At 43.2% G+C, this 18593-nt stretch overlaps 2 protein-coding genes and 1 long non-coding RNA gene across 3 annotated transcripts in view; 1 reads left to right on the forward strand and 2 right to left on the reverse strand.

Annotated features, from left to right (window-relative positions):
* Window positions 1-2632: 2632 nt before the first annotated feature.
* LOC112954264 lies at window positions 2633-4356 on the forward strand. Its single transcript, XR_003250676.1, has 2 exons — window positions 2633-2806; window positions 4131-4356. It is a non-coding gene; the product is annotated as an uncharacterized LOC112954264 (long non-coding RNA).
* Window positions 4357-8186: 3830 nt separating this feature from the next.
* Window positions 8187-10652, reverse strand: CUNH7orf25 (chromosome unknown C7orf25 homolog). Its single transcript, XM_026047716.1, has one exon. The coding sequence runs from the start codon at window positions 9668-9670 to the stop codon at window positions 8402-8404; it is 1269 nt and encodes a 422-aa protein (XP_025903501.1). The 5' UTR covers window positions 9671-10652; the 3' UTR covers window positions 8187-8401.
* Window positions 10653-12770: 2118 nt separating this feature from the next.
* The window catches only part of PSMA2 (proteasome subunit alpha 2), a 6037-nt gene continuing 214 nt past the window's right edge, over window positions 12771-18593 (reverse strand). Inside the window, exons 2-8 of the mRNA XM_026047638.1 lie at window positions 16866-16947; window positions 16162-16294; window positions 15602-15724; window positions 15128-15209; window positions 13961-14034; window positions 13464-13521; window positions 12771-13352 (exon numbers count right to left, since the gene is read on the reverse strand). Of these exons, the coding sequence (XP_025903423.1) occupies window positions 13236-13352; window positions 13464-13521; window positions 13961-14034; window positions 15128-15209; window positions 15602-15724; window positions 16162-16294; window positions 16866-16947 (669 nt within the window). The 3' untranslated portion in view covers window positions 12771-13235. The remainder of the gene's footprint in view (window positions 13353-13463; window positions 13522-13960; window positions 14035-15127; window positions 15210-15601; window positions 15725-16161; window positions 16295-16865; window positions 16948-18593) is intronic.

Consider the following 18593-nt stretch of genomic DNA (forward strand, 5'->3'; position numbering starts at 1 on the left):
CTAATATTCATAGTTTGTTTCTCTATTCTAGCTTATTCACATTCCACAATGAATGAGAAAGTTCGGACTGTGGACAGTAGGTAGGGGAGAGAACAGCTAGAGAAGGACTGTTTTCCAGAATGCAGCCTTCTTGCTCCACATATGGCTTTCCTTCCTCTTCCTTATGTGCCCAACATGCATTTAGCTGCATTTTGTTTCAAAGGCCCCAGTCAGAAAGGCCATACCTCTAGAAGACCCTGCTGCCCTCATCTTTATTTATGCTTTAAGAACACTGTTTGTTTATCCTTTCAGCAATAACTGAATTTTCTTTAAGATTACCGATGAAGATATACTAACCAGTGACAGCTACACCCTGTACTAATCCTTGAAACACCCAGTGAGACAAACTCCTGTTGAAAACTCACCTCTTGATTGCCATGTTCTTAGCTTCCTCCTTGCAAGTCTTTACTCACTCGATATGACTGGCGGCAGTGAGCACCCAGTGAACCCAGCTTTGCCTCCAGACAAACAGCCCTCACCCCGGGACAGAACACTTAAATGCAGCTCCTCGGATTTGTTTGAGGCTCTACGAAGCAGTAGAGATCTCAATAGTGCATGAAGGAGGAAAATCTGGTCAAGGAGCCTTGTGAAAATAGCTCGCCTGGCCACTGAAACACTGCGCTCCACTCACCRTAAGAGAAATGTCTTAAAATTCATTGTGGGAGTAACACGACAGCTCCCCTTTTCCTTGCACGGTGGTGTGATTCAATAGGAGAACGGAATCCATCACGTTTAGTTGCTTTTCCTCCACAAATAACCTGCCCATCACCTCAGAAAGATAACAGAAAAACATTCCCCTCAAGAGAGGGGAAGAAAAAAGAGTTGTTAGCATATAATGAGGATTTATGCTAATTACAGATCATTATCTTAAGAATTCTGAACTGTACATCAGTATAGATGAGTCTTCTAGATAAGCCTCCATCAGCCAGATTCTTCCATTTACATTTAAGAAAAGCTGCTACATATCAACCTTCAAATGAAACTAGCAACCCAGGAGAAGTCTGMTACAGAAAGCATACATCTGTAGGTGCTCATGGACATCAGTTTTCTTTCTCATTTCRAGAAAGAAAAAAGTCTTTCTTTTGCACCATAAAAAGCTTGATTAGAAGAATAATGCCTTAGGCAAACCCTAGAGGTGGAAACAGCTTGAAAGAAACACTGTGCTGAAAAACTAAGTCGATGCAATATTAAACAACTGGARTCAGAGAAATGGGGGAAAAAAACCCTTAGAGAGACAGACTGTGAATTCCTTTACAGTGATTTGACACAAACCTAATTCTGCTAATTGGAAATTACAGTAGCTATAGCATTTACTCATACGCCCCTCCTGCCCCAGCTAACAGCGACTGCTGGCCTAGACACATTGGCCGTGACCTCCACATCCCTCCCTGTGTCCCACTTCCCTTGGCTGCCAGGGAGCGGGGATGGGGCACGTCATGGGGAGCTCGAGCGTGCGACCAGAGCATTTTTTCGGCATCAGAAATTAAACAACACCAAACGTCTGGCTTCTCCCTGGGGATTTGTCTTGTACTGTCCATATCTCCAAACACATGGGCTGGGGCTGAACGGGTGCCTGAGCTATCCCCGGCTAGGTGCATGCTCACCAGTTCCCAGCAATGGGAAAGGAAGGCTTTCCAAAGACGTGCCCATCCCGACCTGATCAAGCTTTTTAACCCCACTGTTATTTCCCTCCAGCACAGCAGCCAGCTGCACATTTCTCAGTCCCCCTTCACCTGCCACCACGAGGCCCTTCCCGTTTGTCCACCGCCACACCAAAGGCATTTGGAAGATCCTCATCAGAGCCAGCAGGTCGGACCGCCCGCCTTGAGCAACCCGCGCTGCCCGGAGGAGCAGCGACACCAGCGGGGCTGGGGCAGCCTCTGCCCCACCTCCCAGCCCCACACGTCCTCCTGGCCGGGCGGTAGCGTCACCTCTGCCCCAGGCACGGGCAGGCGCCGCCTCACCGCAGGCTGACCAGCCCTACGTCCACCCTGCYGAGGCCACCAGGGCGCTGGGGCCTGCCGGCACGCCGCGGGTTGCAAAAGCAGAGTGGGCCGAGTCACGGGCCTGCTGTTAAATAGCCGGCACCTCGGCCCCGCTCGGCACTCAGACCTCCTGGCRCGGCCTCTCGCCCTGGTGCCGCCGTGGCCCGTGGCAGCCATGCTGGGAAAGGCGGCCACCACACCAGCGCTGCTGGCTCTGCTCCTGCTCCGCCTCGCGCTGGCACAAGGTGAGTCAAGGCCACGGCAAGGGCACCGGCCACAGCATTTTGTCCAGTCCCTTGCACAGAGCCAACTCCACMGCTGCCAATCTGAAATAAGATCCACACACAGAAGGGATTTACTCACAGAGTTTTCTTTTTCCCTGGGCAAATTCCCACCTTGGATCTCTGATCTGTAGAAGCAACTACATACCTGTAGAAATAACTTTGCTTTTCAGATTTTTTCATCGTTTGTGTATCTTTTTGTTTGTTTGTTTGTTTGTGCTTTTTTCTCYTTTTCTGCAGGTACCCCTGTTACTCCTCTGCTTGAGGCAACCAGCATGGAGCCCAGCAGAGACTCCAGCGTGCAGCCCAGCACAGGCTCCCCCCTGGACTACAGCACAGAGCCATCCAAGGCGGAAGCCATGGGACAAACCGGGAACAYGGGAGTGCAAGAGAGCGGAGAGACCACTTGGGAGCTGAGTGGAGAGTCAAGCACCGACCCTACCCTCGACCCAAGTGTGGAGCCTAGCACAGAACCAACCCCGGTGTCAACCACCGGATCTGGTGAGACCCGTTTTGTCTTTGAGCACTCACCTGTTACTGCTATCTAACTTGGTTACCCTCATGCTCCCACCTTACCTGCACCACAGGGGAAAGACACTTTAAAAATAACACTTTATTTTTTCACTGCAATGAACCTCTGCTCTGAAAAGAAGGGTCAAATTATCTTACATAGAAGAAAAAAAAATGAAGATGTAGAATTTCAATGACTTCAAACCAGCAGGGGCTGTGTCATCATCACATTCATCCCTACAGAGCTGCCTTTCACCTGCAAAGGAATTGCACAATCTGTCATCTAGACTAAGATCTCCTCTCAAATAGCAGGAGCCTCCAGGCTCTTCGCTCTTTTATTAGGGCTATCAGCAGCCTCTCTAGAGGTCACAGCAGGGCACAGAAAGTGGAAAGAGGACACACCTAAAGGATTAGGATTTTCCCAGCAGCCTCATTCCCAGTGTGCTTTCAGGGTGATTAGCAAGACAATCCAACTTTGCCTTCCATATTCCTTTACTGTAGTCCATATCATCTGCCTCATCTTTTGAAAATACTCCTGAAAACAATTCCTTTCAAATTTTCTTGCTTTTTTTTTTCTCCCATGATCACTAAGCCCATCTCCTCACCTACTTCAGTGGCATTTATCTATATATGTACTAGGAAAATAGTAATATTATAACTGCTTATTGCAGTTTCAGAGAATGGAGCAACCCATGGAAGTAGTCAGTACTACCACCACTAATATAACAAGGCAGCACGAGGGCAAAATCTCCTGTAAAACATCACCCCTCGTACCAGCAGTGAAGCACTGAGACCCCAATTATTTTAGCAGATCAATATGGGAGAAACACGGGTTAAAAGAAAAAAAAAAGAAAAAAAAAAGGTCACTCATGCTACTCACTATCTCAGAGTCTGAATTTTGATTCCTTTCCTACAGTGCAGTGCAATGTGCACTGCTATATCTCTGTGTTTCTTATTGCCACAGTGAGCTGCTTTATCATAAGCTCAGCCTCACTGATGGGTAAAGGGACATAGCTTCCTTATCAGATATTCATTCTTTGGGGCTTTTTTCTCCTTTTTTAAAAAGGGAGGAATGTCTTTTGTGAAAGACATTAGAAATAAGGATCCTGTAAACAGACAGAAGAATCTTCTGTACACTTAGGAGAAGGATTTTCTTTGTGTTTTTTTTTTTTTTTTGATAATAATTGACATAAAAACAATCTTAATTTCCCTGATATTCTTATAAAGCAATTTGCCAAGCCCAAACTTGCAATTCCAAGAAGCTCTACCACTTTGTACAGCATTTCTACATTCACTGTCTTTGTTTTTACCCTAGAATGAATTGCAACATCAAATCCTGATGGAAAAGCAAAAGCCACATTCACCTGCTGAGCTGACTTCATTGCATGTGAACACAAAATCAGTGCTTGCAGAACTGGATAGCAGGGCAGCCTAAGACTACAGCTTGTGGGAACAGAGTAACCATGGCCTTCAGTCCGTGAACTTGGTTTCATTCTTGCTTACTTCAACAGCAACAGTTTAGTTCCATCACAGGTAACCTGTGCTGTTGCTTCCTTAGTAACCAGAAATAAAGTGTGTCAATGCAACTATATGCCTTGTCGTTACTGCAAAACCTATTCTAACTCCATAAAAAAAAAAAAAAAAAAAAAGGGGGGGGGAAAATCAGAGCTTTTTTTTTTTAAAGTTTCCTCTTAAACTTCTTCCTCAACAACTGATATATATTTTTGTTTCTTTTCTTACTGTTAACTTGTGATCAAGCATGTGTATGGTACTCAGCATTTAGGAACAGGGTTGCAAAAGTATTTTCAGAAGAGCTCCAGAATACACCAGCATGGTTCTTTACCATCTAAAAGACATCAGAGGAGGGGACTGTTCAAAACCAAGGCTGTTGTTTAGCTGATTACTCTACCAACATTTACCCCATAGAGGCTGCAACATGCAAAACTACCCCAGAGGGATTTCGTGGCTTACAGGTACAATGGCACACAAGTCACTTTTTGGAAATATTTGAATGTATGCAGGAATGTCCCTGCATAGGCAGGAATGTGTTAGCTAACTCACCTCATTACTTCTTATCTAATATCCAAGCACTTTCTACTGCCTAGGATCAGCTGCATCACTCCTTGTTTGGTACTCTTACTGCTGGAGTAAAGAGATGTTGGTTCCTTCAGAGCCTTCACAAGCTTACAGTGTACAGCAACACACAGGTAACATAAACTAAAACCAAGTGCAGATGACCAAGTTGACCAACAAACACACAAAAGAACAACAAAAACATACGTATTGCAGCAAAAGAGTCTCCGTAGCCTCAAGTGCCTGCTGCAGTGCAGGCAAAGCAATTGTATGGTTCTGGAAGAAAGGATAAGCAGTCCTGGGTTACCAGCTTTTCTACCTCATTTTTTTATCCCTAACTTGGAATCTTCTAATTCCTTGTTTGTTAAATCGTAAATAAGGAAGTTCCTAACTCTAATTCCTCCTTCCTCAAATGAAACAGAAGCTCTCTAAACGCATCATGTCCGAATTGGTGAACTTCTATTAAAATTATGCAGATCATCAACATCATGGAAAGCAATATGAAAAATACTCAGTATCACAACCAAAGCACATTGTGGTTCCATATTGGTAACCAACCTCAGCATTCCCTTTGTAAAATTGTTCTTACAATCTGTCAGTGTCACACTGTTGTTTGAAGAGTAATCCAGCTTGGTACAAACTAGTAAGATAAAAGATAAATAAAAATAAATAAATGAGATTAATGAAGAGTTTAGTAATAAATATGGTGTCAGATGTGTCAGCAAGGGTATTTTGACTTGCAATGAGTAAAACGAACACACGGTGGCTCCAGATACAAAGGCTTTTTAACAGACTTTAGCTTCACGTTCACACAAAAATACCACTGCAACAAGTCAACTACCTCTGTAGCATCAAGACTGAGAATAATAACATAAAAAACAAACAAACAAMAAAAAAAAAAAAAGCAGGCAGAATCGGCCCAATTCTTCCTGGGCAATGCAGAGTTATTTTTGTAGTTGTTTTTTGTTGCTTCCCCTGGATCATTTACCTGGTCTGGATAAGGGCAAGGGCTCCTTCCCTTCCCTCCAATACACGTATTTTGTAAAAACATCTTTAGAGGATGCTCTAAAGGAAACAGGATTCATCACAGAATATGTAAGAAATTCAGTTCTTAAGAGCAACAACAAGGAGTGAAATAAAGCAGCTTTCCTCTGTTTCCCAAAACTCTTGCCACTGAAGGTGGAAAGGCTGCAAGCAATTTAAAAGTGATTTAATCAATGTAAAGGATTCATTTTTAAAAGGTTATTGTGAATTACCATAGAGGGCACTGATACCACATACTCAGCTTCAAGTATGATCTGTAAGACTGCCAAACCAGATTAGTCAGTGATGAACACAGTAAGTTGTCTGCTTGGACCTTAGCTGTACAAACYCTAAGCTGCAAACACGGAAAACTCCTCTTTCTATGAACTATTTATTCATAGTTTATTCATTATGAGGTTTCTCAGACYTTTTTTCCAAGGCTTCTAAARCAGAAAAGAAACAGTTCTTTTAGGCACACGGTCCATGGTCTACACAGGTGGCCTCATTCACCTTGATTCTCACACCTGCCACAGTAGGAAGAAATCCCTCAGGTGTCCTSAGTAAGAGCTCTCATGGCAGAAATCAACATAAGTCTTGCTAATGTCAGCTATTTATAGCTGACATAATAGCTAACAATATTGCTAAAGTCAGCTATTTATAGCTTAGTAAAGTTTTACAGGTGTCTGTGCTTTGGTAAATTCATCATAGTGGGATAAAGCACTGTCTCCCCTCCTGTATGAAGCAACTTGGTTTAATAAGGCCTGCTAGGCCTGAGTGAGCTGAGCTAGACCTGGGCTAGGCCTGTGTTTCTCCAGCACGGCCAGAATGTTGCACTATTTACACTGTTTCATTACATTTGTCCTCTCTTCTCTTCAAAAAGAGGCTTTCAGGAAATTAATCGGGGCGCCTGTCACGCAGTTTTGTTATTCGCGTTAGATTGTAGTGAGAAGGTAGATGTTTTATTTAGAGCTCTGCAGTGAGGGAGCCCAGTTTCATCTGCTTTGGCCAAACCACACCAAATTAAACCTCAGGGACGAGCAAGAATGCACAGCAGGTGAAGCTGAACACCTGCCAAAGCTAAGAAGAGGCTGCCCCATACATTACAAGAAAGTACAGGTAAGGATACACAGCATGTGTGTATAGGTGACAGCTCCAACAGGTCATTCCACGTTTGTAGTAAGAGCAGAGTGAAACATGCTGGCAGGGACAGGGCATTGCTCCTTGGTGCTGCTTCACTCAGCAGCAACAAGCACACCAAGTGCTATACTCAGTATTCCCACACCGGTGCCGAAGTGTTTCTATAACACTAGGAACAGAACAGGCTGAGGGCAGCACTGCAGAGCCAAGACTACTTCATCTCCAAGGAGGAAATTTGGGCTGCAGAGGCAGGAAGCAAGGCAGTGTTCTTCATATGACCCAGAAGCTGCAAAATAAAGCAGTCTTGCTCAGCAACAACTATAAAATATTCAGTAGGTATCTCTCTCCGTGACCTGATAAAATGGATAGCTCAGGGCCAGAAGGCTCACTCTGACATCTCAACATTTTCCACTGTGAACCTGATGCAAATTATTACCAAACACCAAATGGTGCCATTAGAGCAAACAGCAAAACACTAGACAGACTTTTAAGATAGCATCTCTCTCTTGGAGGAAAAAAAGAAAAAAAAAAAGTTGCTATTTATTCAACACTGAGTGAGACAAATATCTGAGGGGAGAAYGTAAAGAGGATAGAGCTTAATTATTCTCGGGGATGGCCAGTGACAGAACAAGGGTCAATGGGTACAAACTGAAACACCGGGGTACAAACTGAAACAAAGGCAGTTCCATCTCCATGTGAGGAAGAACTTCGTTTCTGTGAGGGTGACAGAGCGCTGGCACAGGCTGCCCAGGGAGGCTGTGGAGTCTCCGTCTTTGGAGATCTTCCAAACCCACCTGGATGCCGCCCTGTGCCCTGTGCTCTGGGTGTCCCTGCTGGAGCAGGGGGTTGGACTAGATGATCTCTGGAGGTGCCTTCCAACCATCCATTGAACAGGATAGGTAAGGAAAGGTTCAAGTTTCACAGATGTGAAACCTGAAGTCCACTTAAGAAGGTGACTTTAATCCCTATGAAGAGGATTAAAAGGGCAGAAGACGAGCAAAAATGACAAAAGGCAAGGATAACTGTGCTTCAACTGAACATTTTAATAGGGATGGATACAATTAATATATTGTGAGGCAATTAACAATTTTCACGGAAAACTTATTACTTTAGTGAATAAATTATTGTAGGTCAGCTGAACAAAAAGACAAGAATTGATTAAAGATACTGCAAGCCCACTGAAGAACTCTTCCACTGCTGTAGTTGCTATTTTCACTGATGTATACCCCAAAAAAGGTATTGTTATGACTCTCATTTCTCCAGAAGTCTCCATTGCATCTGCCCCAAGCTACCAAAGGAGGAAAATCTCAGCCTCCAGGGCAGATCATTCCAATGACTAAGTCATTAAATGATTTAGAGTCCATTATYGGGTGGGCAGCTCTTTGGTAAAGGTGCAGCAACAGATTCTTTGCTTTCTGTCAATGCTCTKGGCTGATGGATAAAAACACTAAACTTGACGCCTTGGTTAGCTGCTGCCCTCACAAAACCACTGTTGGCCGTCATGGTGATGGCTTTTAAAGAGTCTCCCGTCCCAAAGATGGCTAGAGAACGGCTATTGATTTTGGAACTTGCCACTAGTCCCAAGGCACGTTCAGATGGTTGATCTGGCACCACTTTAATTCTTTTCACTAGCAAGGCAGCTCGTTCCCTCTCCCCAGGTCCTCCCAGGGTTTGCAGGATGGACTGGAAGTCTCTAACAGCAGATTCGCAGGCAAAGAGCTCTTTCCCTTCCATGAACTCGTCCAACTGAGGCAGAACTCTCTCACGTCTCTCTTGAGCTGCTTGCTCCGTTAGCACTTTTTCCTTGAAGATGAAGTAGCAGCCACCATAGCTCAGAGCAGAGACGTAGGTAATTAAGGTGGTGATGTCCAAGTTAACTCTATTGCACACATTCACTTTGATCTGGGTGGGAAAAGCAATGCTGGCCACTAAATTCTCCCGGTCTACTCTGGTCACCTGCAGGAGTTCAGGGCCTTCTTCATCTGATTCCCCAGCATTTTGGTGCTGGGTTGCTGTAGATGGCTCTACCAGGGAGTTCACAGCAACGATGTCTCCCCGCACAGATATTCCCATCTCCTTGAGTCTCTCTGCCATGGGACTAGACACGCTGTTGTAGAAGGCAAAGATTATGTGGGGATTGCTGTACTCCACGGGCTGCTGACAGCTCGCTTGTAGGAAGTCCTCCGCCTGCTCAATGACGCTTTTGTCACCGTACTGGCCCCGTCCCAGCCAGATGTTATGCAGGGCCTCGGCCTTCCGGCCGATGGCCTTCACCCACGTGTGACCTCCGTTGGCGACGACATCAACCACCAGCGTCTGCTTGTCGCCGAACCTGTCCTCATAGGCAAAAACGTGGAGGACACTGACAACATCCTCTAGGTTCTCTGCTGATTGAATAATGGCTTGGAGGTGGGTCAGGTTTGTGCTCTGCAGGTGGGATTGTTTAATAGCCACTTTCCCTGCCTCCACCTTGCGTAAGAAATTTAACTCGGCCTTCAGCTTGCTGCACAGCTTTGCCCCACCTTGTACATCCCCCTTCTGGGACTTGCAAAGGGCTTCGGCTCTCTTGATTAATTCTTTGGCAACTGCGATTCTTTCACAAAGCAGGGACTGCACAGACATGTTGGTAACATTATTCCTGTCAAGGGCAAGCAGAAGAAAAGCGTGTTGCTGCACAGTGAGGAACAATCAGAAGACATTTTGCAATGGTACATCCATCAGAGCTTTGCAGTACGTTTGGTACAACACACAGAGCTATTGCAAAGCACGAGCAACAGGAACCTCGGCACCATTCCCAATATGCTCAGTATCTTTCTAAAATTCCTCTGGGGATCCAAGCTAGAGCCTCAGAGGACCCAAGTTCTCAACAGCATTCACATCTCCGCRGATACCTTGCAAGATTCTCCTCGGCACACCTGAACCCTTAACACTGAGCTAGTTGTTAGAGGGATCTCAGCTCTCCAAGCTCATGTGCAGAAGTTGCCATTGCACCCTGTTATGCCATAAGCAAATGTTGCCTGTCTTTCCCACCAAGGTTACCATTCCAAACTAAAAGCTACCTAAGACACCTAACATTTCTATAAAACTATGAAGTCTGGCTCCCAGCAGCTATTTTTAACAAAGCATTCAGGAAAATCCTGTTTTTTACAGTTGTGAGCAGTACAGCCCTGTACAGCCCTGTATCCCTGCAGCTTCAGAGTTACTCTGCAGAATCCAGCAAGGAAGAGAAAATGTCCTGTTCTCTGGCTCACACAAGTAAAATTATATGGTGTGTGGCATCATATAAAAGTCCAGTCCTTTCCATCCACTTCACTCAGTATGTCTCCCTGAGGTAAAAACAACAGGAATTACTTAATTATATGTAGGCTGGCTTTGAAAAAATGTATTGCTAAATGTATCAGAAGAAAAAATATGTCCTAAAGCCACACTAACCATACATGAATACTTCAGTGGGGAGTCAAAGGGATTCATTTCACTATATATATGCACTGTAATTTTTGGCTGAATTGTGCATCAAATGACATAGACTGGCGTTAAATGGCAAGACAGACAAGGCTCCAGCTTAACCTGAGCGAGAGTATAAAGCCCAGGTATTAAAAAAGGCTCTGCCGGTACAACTTCTGAACCCGGATTTATCAGGTAGCTGAACCCACATCTGCATTACATGCCAATCTGGATACCCTGCGCTAGGTCCWACTGGCTCCATGAGCACTTAACCCCAACAATACACGGGCAAACCTGACACAAAGCTCTTAAACGGGATAAAAACCTGAAACATGAAGCACTTGTTTGCAACAAAAGAACTGCAAACGTGAGGTGGTTTCACTCTTAAACTAGAAGCGCCCAGACTGAGTACCCCTAAAGAGAATTTTATTTTTGTTTTTAAGCCTTGGGCGGTGTCTCGGGGCCTGAGAGCTCCTCGGGGCTCCCCTGCAGCGCCGGGGCGCGCTGCCCGCTCGCAGGGCCCGCAGCCCGGGCCCGCCATATCACCTGCCCCAGCCCGCCCCGCGCCGCCATTACAGGATCCCCCCCCGCCCCAGACCCTCCGCCGGCGCCCCCGCCCTGTTCACGTGGCGGCGGCGCCATCTTGAGTGAGGGCAGGGCGCCCTCAGCGCTGCCCCCGGCCCYGCTCGGCGGCGCCCGCTCCCGGCCCCGGCTCCCCGCGCCGCCCCGGCCCGGCCGAACCGTTCACGGCGCTCCCCGCTGCCTCCCCGCAACGGGCAGCGGCGGCCGCTACTCACACGCTGGCACCGAGGGCGGCGGCAGGAGGCGGCCCGGCCCGCAGCGCCTCCCCCGGGCCCCGGGCGGGGACAGCGGCGGCCTCAGCCCGGCCCCGAGCGCCCGGCTCTCTCATCTGACCCAGTCTTAGGCTTTGAGGTGGCTCTCCCCCCTGAAATTACGTTTTCTTAAATCTGAGGGGCCTAGAAGCACAAAAGAATGACAACAGATCAACTCTTCTTACCGCAGAAGGCACCTAACCTAGTGCAAGCCTTGGTCTTTTCTAGAASAGCTATCTACATTTTTTATTCACTAAAATTAATACTTATAGATCACAAAAGTTCACTAAAGATGGAGAAGTATTCAAGTTGCACTCTGCCTTTCTGAACGACTCAAAGTCTGGATGAAAGCTGTAACAATCTAAATCGTCCCCTTTCARTTTCCAGTTGTTAATTCTCACTACCAGAGGAATCAGAGCAGAGTTATTTCTGAGAGAAAAATACTGAAAAGTGATGTGGAGTGAGTCTTTAGGAATCATCTGGATATAGCTTTTTATTTCTGACATTGTCAAATAAAACTCCACGTCATGCTTCAGAAAGTCTTACTTGCCTAATAAAAACATTAAAAAAAAAATCAAACCTACGAAAGAACAGATTAGAAAGTTTATATGTAATTTTCTGTAGACTAACTCATAGCATATCTTTTTTCTTTACAGCTGGCTATCACTTAGTCTGCCAGGCCACTACCATCTCAGCTCATTCTTACATAGAAGTCATCTGGCTATCATTCCCAGTTTGCTTTTCATTATCAACATTAAAACAGACTGCTTCAAAAATATAAAATCTGCAAAAATTCAAAAATCTGCAAACATCACTAAATAGCTACTGACCAGATTTCTGATAACAAAAAGTATATATATATATAAATATATATATATATAACTGGTTCTTCAGTTCTTTATGTAACGTATGTTTCTACAGAAGCTTAAAGACATTAACACAAAGCAATATATCTATACATATATTGAAGGATCTAGATCTGTACCTGTACAAATTGTGATATGTAGGCCAAGTGCTCTTTACATTAACTTCCACTTTCAAGAATGGAAAATWATTTATCATAATTCAACAGCTAAAATCACTGCATTAAATATGCCCATTTGGCTTTGTACATAGTATTCACTTTACCCATGTGGATAAAAGCATCTGGTTTCGAGACAGTAGCAATTTATGTTGCTTTCATTATTTCTGGGGAAAAACACACAAACAGAAACATTCCCAGGGCAATGAAAACCACCCAAGTAACAGAAAACACATATACCTTGCAGACACAAGTCTAAGATCCCAGCTCCTTCAAGAGCAGAGCTGAAGTAAACCACAGTTTATATCCCATATGGATGACTCTCTTCTGCCTCTTTGTGAGAGTACCTGATGTTTTACAGAGTAACCCACTTTTCTAAGTTACTTTAAATAGTACTTAAACAGAATTGCAAGAGAAAAAAATACCTTCTCCACTAACAATTTTTTAAAAATTCTTTTAACAGAATATCTAACATCAGTTTACTACAGCTGATCCACACGAGGAAAGATCTGTTTCTTTAATATAATAAAGATACTGAAATCTCAGCTTTGTGTAGATAAACAAGCTATGATTAAAAAGACACACAGACATTGTCCCCCAAAACAGTGTCCTTCAAATTTTATTCTTTAGCCTTTATAAGCTTTCATTATAACTTTACATTTTGTACAGTACTTTGTGTACAAAGATTCCACGTATCAAGGGAAAGAATTAAATGTAGTAAGATTCAATGTATTACAATATTAGGACTCTTCCATTTGCACCCATGATATTTAAAAAAATCTGTCAGACAAACCAAGTAGAAATAAGTATGCAAAACTGCAAACAAAAACATTTAAGTGGCTAAAATTAAAAAGATCTGTGTGAATTCACATAGTCTTGCTTGATTTTACTAGGCTATTGCAGCCAAGTAGTCTTTAACCTCAGTTGGAGTGAGCCTTCTAAAACCAGCTTCATTGCAGATGCCAACTTCAATGTTGTCTTCTGTCATTTGCCCTTCAAAGCTTTCCTATAAGGAAAGAGAGTTCAGGGAATAGAATTAATGATCTGTGATCCTGTGATTTCTTACTATCATCAATTTATGACAGTAGGAAACGTATTTCTTTAATATTTTGCTAACCTTTAGTGTTAAAATAGCTGTGTGAATGGCATCTTCAAGTTCCAAATCTTCATTGTATCTGTGAAAAGAAGATCTCRTGTTTCAGCCAACAAGCACAGATATTTCAAAACTATAAAAATCTTAAAGTTTCAAAACACAAGCAGTGCTAAAATTATTTTTTTTCCTACAAATATCATTGATAAGCACTGATTATTAATATTGAAATGAATCATTGATAAATGTGAAGTATTTCACCACTGTTCATACTGATAAGAACAAAATATCTACGTTGAATACACTGTGTACTGCGCTGAGATAACTCTCCATGAATACAAAAGCTGGAATTTTCTTTAAGCAAGGTAAATTTCCTATGCACTTGTTAACATACAACACTTCTAGCTTCCTTAAAGTATTTTAAAACTTTGTTCTGATCATTTGAACGTATGCATTTTTTGCCTGGCTGCTCTAATGGATCCTGAACAAAAGAATTATTGTTTCAGACATATATTAAACATTACCTTTTCTCAAGGAATGTCTTCCCATTGACATAATTTTTTCCCATTGCTGTTGCTTTCCATGCAAAGTAAGCTCCCTGTAAAAACAACAACATATTTATACACTGAATTATCCTGAGTAACTTGGTCAAACACCATTTTCGTAAAAAGTACAAGTAATATATTGGAAATATTAGATTTACTGCGAACATAGGAACTCTTTTGAGCCACAGACTGATTAAATATGTGAACCTATACTGTGAAAATACCCAGAACATTTGTTCATCTCCAGTTTTCACAATCCCACTACTTTGAAAGGTGAATGTAGTACTTCACTGGTGTACCCCTAATTTGGAATTCCTTAGACAGAAAACATTTTTGCCTTCAAGAATACATATGTTTGGTTCTTTTGTAAAGCCTGGAATGCATTTTTCTTTCTTTCTATAGTTACAAATCGCCCAGTTGTTTTAGCTAATAATAAGACTATTTAGCCATCTGTCTTATTCTGAAGTGAGGACCATCAACAGTTCTATGCATCATTCAGGATGTTTCTCAGAAGGCATTTTCATATTGCTTTTTATCTACAAACATCTGTCAATAATTAAAATTTCTGAAATTTCCCAAGAATCATGACAGCAACTCATTCTTTATTTGATGAAAAGCGTTGTAACTAGCACAGGAATCCAAAGTAGGTTTTATTAGATGTGCAATGCTACTATAGTAAACTTATTCAAATTAGCCACTGTGATCACTAAAGTGTAAAGCAGGTTCGCTGCATTTCATGATGCAACTGATTGTGCCCTGATTTCCACGCAGGTTAAGGAACACTGCTTGAGYGACACAAGCAGTCAGATGCCTATCCTGGCTCCTGAGCTTAATGCCAGATTCTCCCTGCTACTGCCAACTAGGTGGAGAGGATTGAAAAAGGATGGTGATCTCTCTCTGCAAAAATTGCCACCCCTCAAAAGCAGTGCAGAAACAGGCAGGCCCTGTATTAGAAGGTGCTATCCGCTTCCTATGCTTCCTTCATACGGCAGCCAAATAGCCAGGCTTGCTCCCAGCACCCACTGAAAACGGCTCCCTCTGACTTGAGTAGGGATTTTATTCTTGCTCTTGCAGTCTTCCATGGGCGTTTATAAAGTTTCAGGTGTTTCATACGAGCAACAGAGTTTTCAAGTGCTGAATACTTACAGACGGATCCGACTGAAATAAATAGGGCCGCCCTTCATTCCAACCACATATTAGCAGCGACACCCCGAACGGTCGAACACCCCTGCAAGCAAAATGTTAACACAGAAATGACTTCAAAGCAGTTCTGAAACGTGGATGGCAACCCACAAAGCTGACTGAATTATTTTGCACGTGTTCATCTTCCCCAAAGGCCTCCCAGCAGCTCAGATCTGCTATCAGGAATGACTACTCAACCACCACCACCACAAAAGCCTGCTGGCTTTTCYGATATGTATTTCCCCCTCCAAGCCATTAACAGTGCGTTTTGCCCACTGCCAGACAGTGGTCCCCCCACCATCCTGAATGGGCATCCTCCATTCAGGAAGTTTAACTGCTTTTTTTGACTACAAACTTTTCATCATCWGGTGGTAGTTGCTACCTTGGGTTTAAGCAACAGTCTTTCTAAGCACCTTCAAACTGCTGAAAACTGCGTACCCGGACTGCGTGTATTCCTGCATCACGGAAGCAATCCTCTGTACTAGCTGCGCTGTTGGGATGGGCTCGTGATAAACCAGGTAGTATTGCTGGGCCAGCTTCCGAGCTCGGTGCACAAGTACCCTAAAAACAAAGAGAAGAACAGGATTTGAAACACAAACAAAAACCACAATTAGCTGATACCAGTTAGTACTRAAAATAATATTAATTACAATAAATACTACAGGAGGAAATCACATATCTGGCCTAACATTGATTTAAGAAAGTATACACTTCAGTAGGATATCCTTATTAATTCAATAAAAGCTAAAGCACTTAAACTGAAACTAAGCACACAGCTGTTCATGTGCTATTCCTTTTTTACATATTTTTGTTAAGGCTTGGAGTATGTCAATAAAAACTTAAACCAGAACAAGGATTTAATATACTGATAGTATATGCACCGTAACATTATTATGCCATACGCTTAAACAGAAACAGCTAATTACTGCATTTATTAGCTTCTTCACTTCTCCAATGTAAGCATGTCTCAATGACAACAGAACAACACTTTTAAATACCTGTAATCTGGGCCCATACCACTATACACTAAACCTATATGTTTGGTAATTGGTTCTACTTTGTGGACACTCCTTTCATCATAAAGRATGGATTTCTGCTTCTTCTCAGTTGCCAACACCACTCCATTTGCAGCTGGAAAAGAAAATGGGGTTTTCCATATTAAAATCAGATTATCAAAAGCAATTGAAAACTGAACAGTTAGGTCAGAATATAAAGAATCTTGTTTCTTCTTYATCTTACAGGCCCTTCAGATTTATATTGATGTTAAACAGTGATCCTTCGATGAACTTGCCAGCACATCATATCTCATTTTAAATAAATGCATGCTTTTGCAATGCCATTTTAAACATTCTGAAGCATATATTATACCTGACCCATGGAAATATCCTTATGAGCAACTTCCATATATATAGACACAAAGCTGGAGTCCTTTACTAAAGAAAGAGAAAGCCTCAAAATGACAGATGTTATTTCTACCACTTACATGTCTCCCAAATTGCCCTAGGAAAAGATCTATGCTCCTTTGCTAAAAATTACTGAGACCTAAAAAGACAACATTAAAACCACTGAAACGTGAAAATCTACTGAAGAAAGAAGAAAGTTTGGAACGTTACAGTAGATGAAGAAATATCCAGCAAGTAGTTCAAACTGGTTTAGTTTTCTCCATTGATATTCAGGCTCCAGAACCTTTCACTGAACGTACCTTTAATTCCAACTGATGGAGCTCCTGCAGCAACCGCAGCCAAGGCGTATTCAATCTGAACAAGTTTTCCAGAAGGACTAAAAAAGAAAATGAAAAATGTTAAATGCCACAAATGCAAGCCACAAAATGATTCTAAAGTAAATTATTAAAATTAATTAGAATTAAAAATAATTCTAATAATTCGCTACTGGAGCAATCTGATGCTAACYTGACTACACACCTGATGAAAGCTAAAGTGCCTTGGATGGGGAATAGGGATTGGGATGCAGGTTGAAGGAGGACAAGTCCCTTCTCTAACCTGCAATGCTCTAAACAAGCTTTCCTCTCAGTGGGGAAATCTTCAGAGCACATAATGAATTTCTGGTAAACGCAACAGAAAGCTCCCAAATTTAAGTATTTAAATTATATTTTGCAGTTTGCAAAAGATTTCAAGACAAGGAAGTTCAATCTCAAGCCAAACAAAGCTACTTTTCTTTGACAGGTGAGCACACATCAGGTCAAGGGCACAACATGGAGCAGGTTCTGCATTCCAGCTACCCCTGCCATTGCTTTAAATAATCTATATTGTGTCAGTAATGAACGCAGACTCATCAACAGCGATGGCAGACTGTCAAAATCCCGATCCCTAGGGAAGAAGGCAGCTGGGAACAAGTGGATACAAAGGATTTGGGGAAGGGAGATCTCTCCTCTGGGTTGTATTTTAGGCACTCTGGTTTTAGCTGATGCAGAAGTAAAGTAGAAAGTCACGCAGCTCTGTACTTAGTGTAAGTAAAGAATAAAGCAAACAATAAATCATATAGCTTCCAGTACACAAAGTAAATGTGGAGAGCAAATTAAGAATTCCAACTACTCCATTACAGATTCCCAACAAAACAGAGCAAGACAGCTTCCTGTGCAACTAAAATAGAGAACACTAGCAGAATGTTTTAGAACATGTACAAAAATAAATGATGCTTAGGACAAAGGGAAGGGGAAAAAACAACTACTTGTATTCTCTTCTGTATGAATATAAAGTCAAGCAGCTTTTAGAGTTAAGGACATGAAGTGCTTCCSTAAATAACACGCTCACAAAAAAMATGTAACTCCTTTAGGAAAYAACTTCCCAAAGCCAATGAAGACTTCAACCCTGACAAAGGCCCATCTTCTGGTATTAAATTGAAAGCCACTTCATTGTCTTAATTGCAACAAGACCTTAATAACCTGTTTTGCAACTAGGCAGTGCTACCTTCCTCCAAGATGATGTGAGCACTTTGGCAGAAGCAGCACAGAAATCCCCGCTTTTGGTTTCTTTTTTGGCATGTTTATGGTATAGTATAATCCTGACATACTTAAGAGCTCTGCTGAGGAACTGTACAGAATAGTCTCTTTCTTTCCCCCCCGGCTTTCTCCGCAGCGTGTGTATGAGAGCTGCGCTCCAACAGGTACCGGCCCAGCAGCCTCGTCACCGCGTGCACACAACTCTCCCCCGCCGCTTGCCTGTTCTGGGCACGGACCGCAAGAGGAGAAGGTCCCACCGGGAGCAGCGGGAGGGGAAGGCGGCTGCTGAAGCCTCTCCCGACGGCTTCACCGCATCCCGCGCTGCTGCTGCAGCGGCTCTCCGCGCACACACCGCGTCGCCACGCGTTCCCAAGCGCCGCAGGAGCCCCTGCGCAGCTTTCCGAAGGGAAGGGCGAGGGCGGCCCAGCGGAGCGGCCGTTAACGGTAACCGAGGGGGACGCGGCCCTCCCC

This window comes from Nothoprocta perdicaria, unplaced genomic scaffold, assembly GCF_003342845.1.
Source record: "Nothoprocta perdicaria isolate Ctin4 unplaced genomic scaffold, notPer1 scaffold_5, whole genome shotgun sequence".
NCBI classification, from domain to species: domain Eukaryota; kingdom Metazoa; phylum Chordata; class Aves; order Tinamiformes; family Tinamidae; genus Nothoprocta; species Nothoprocta perdicaria.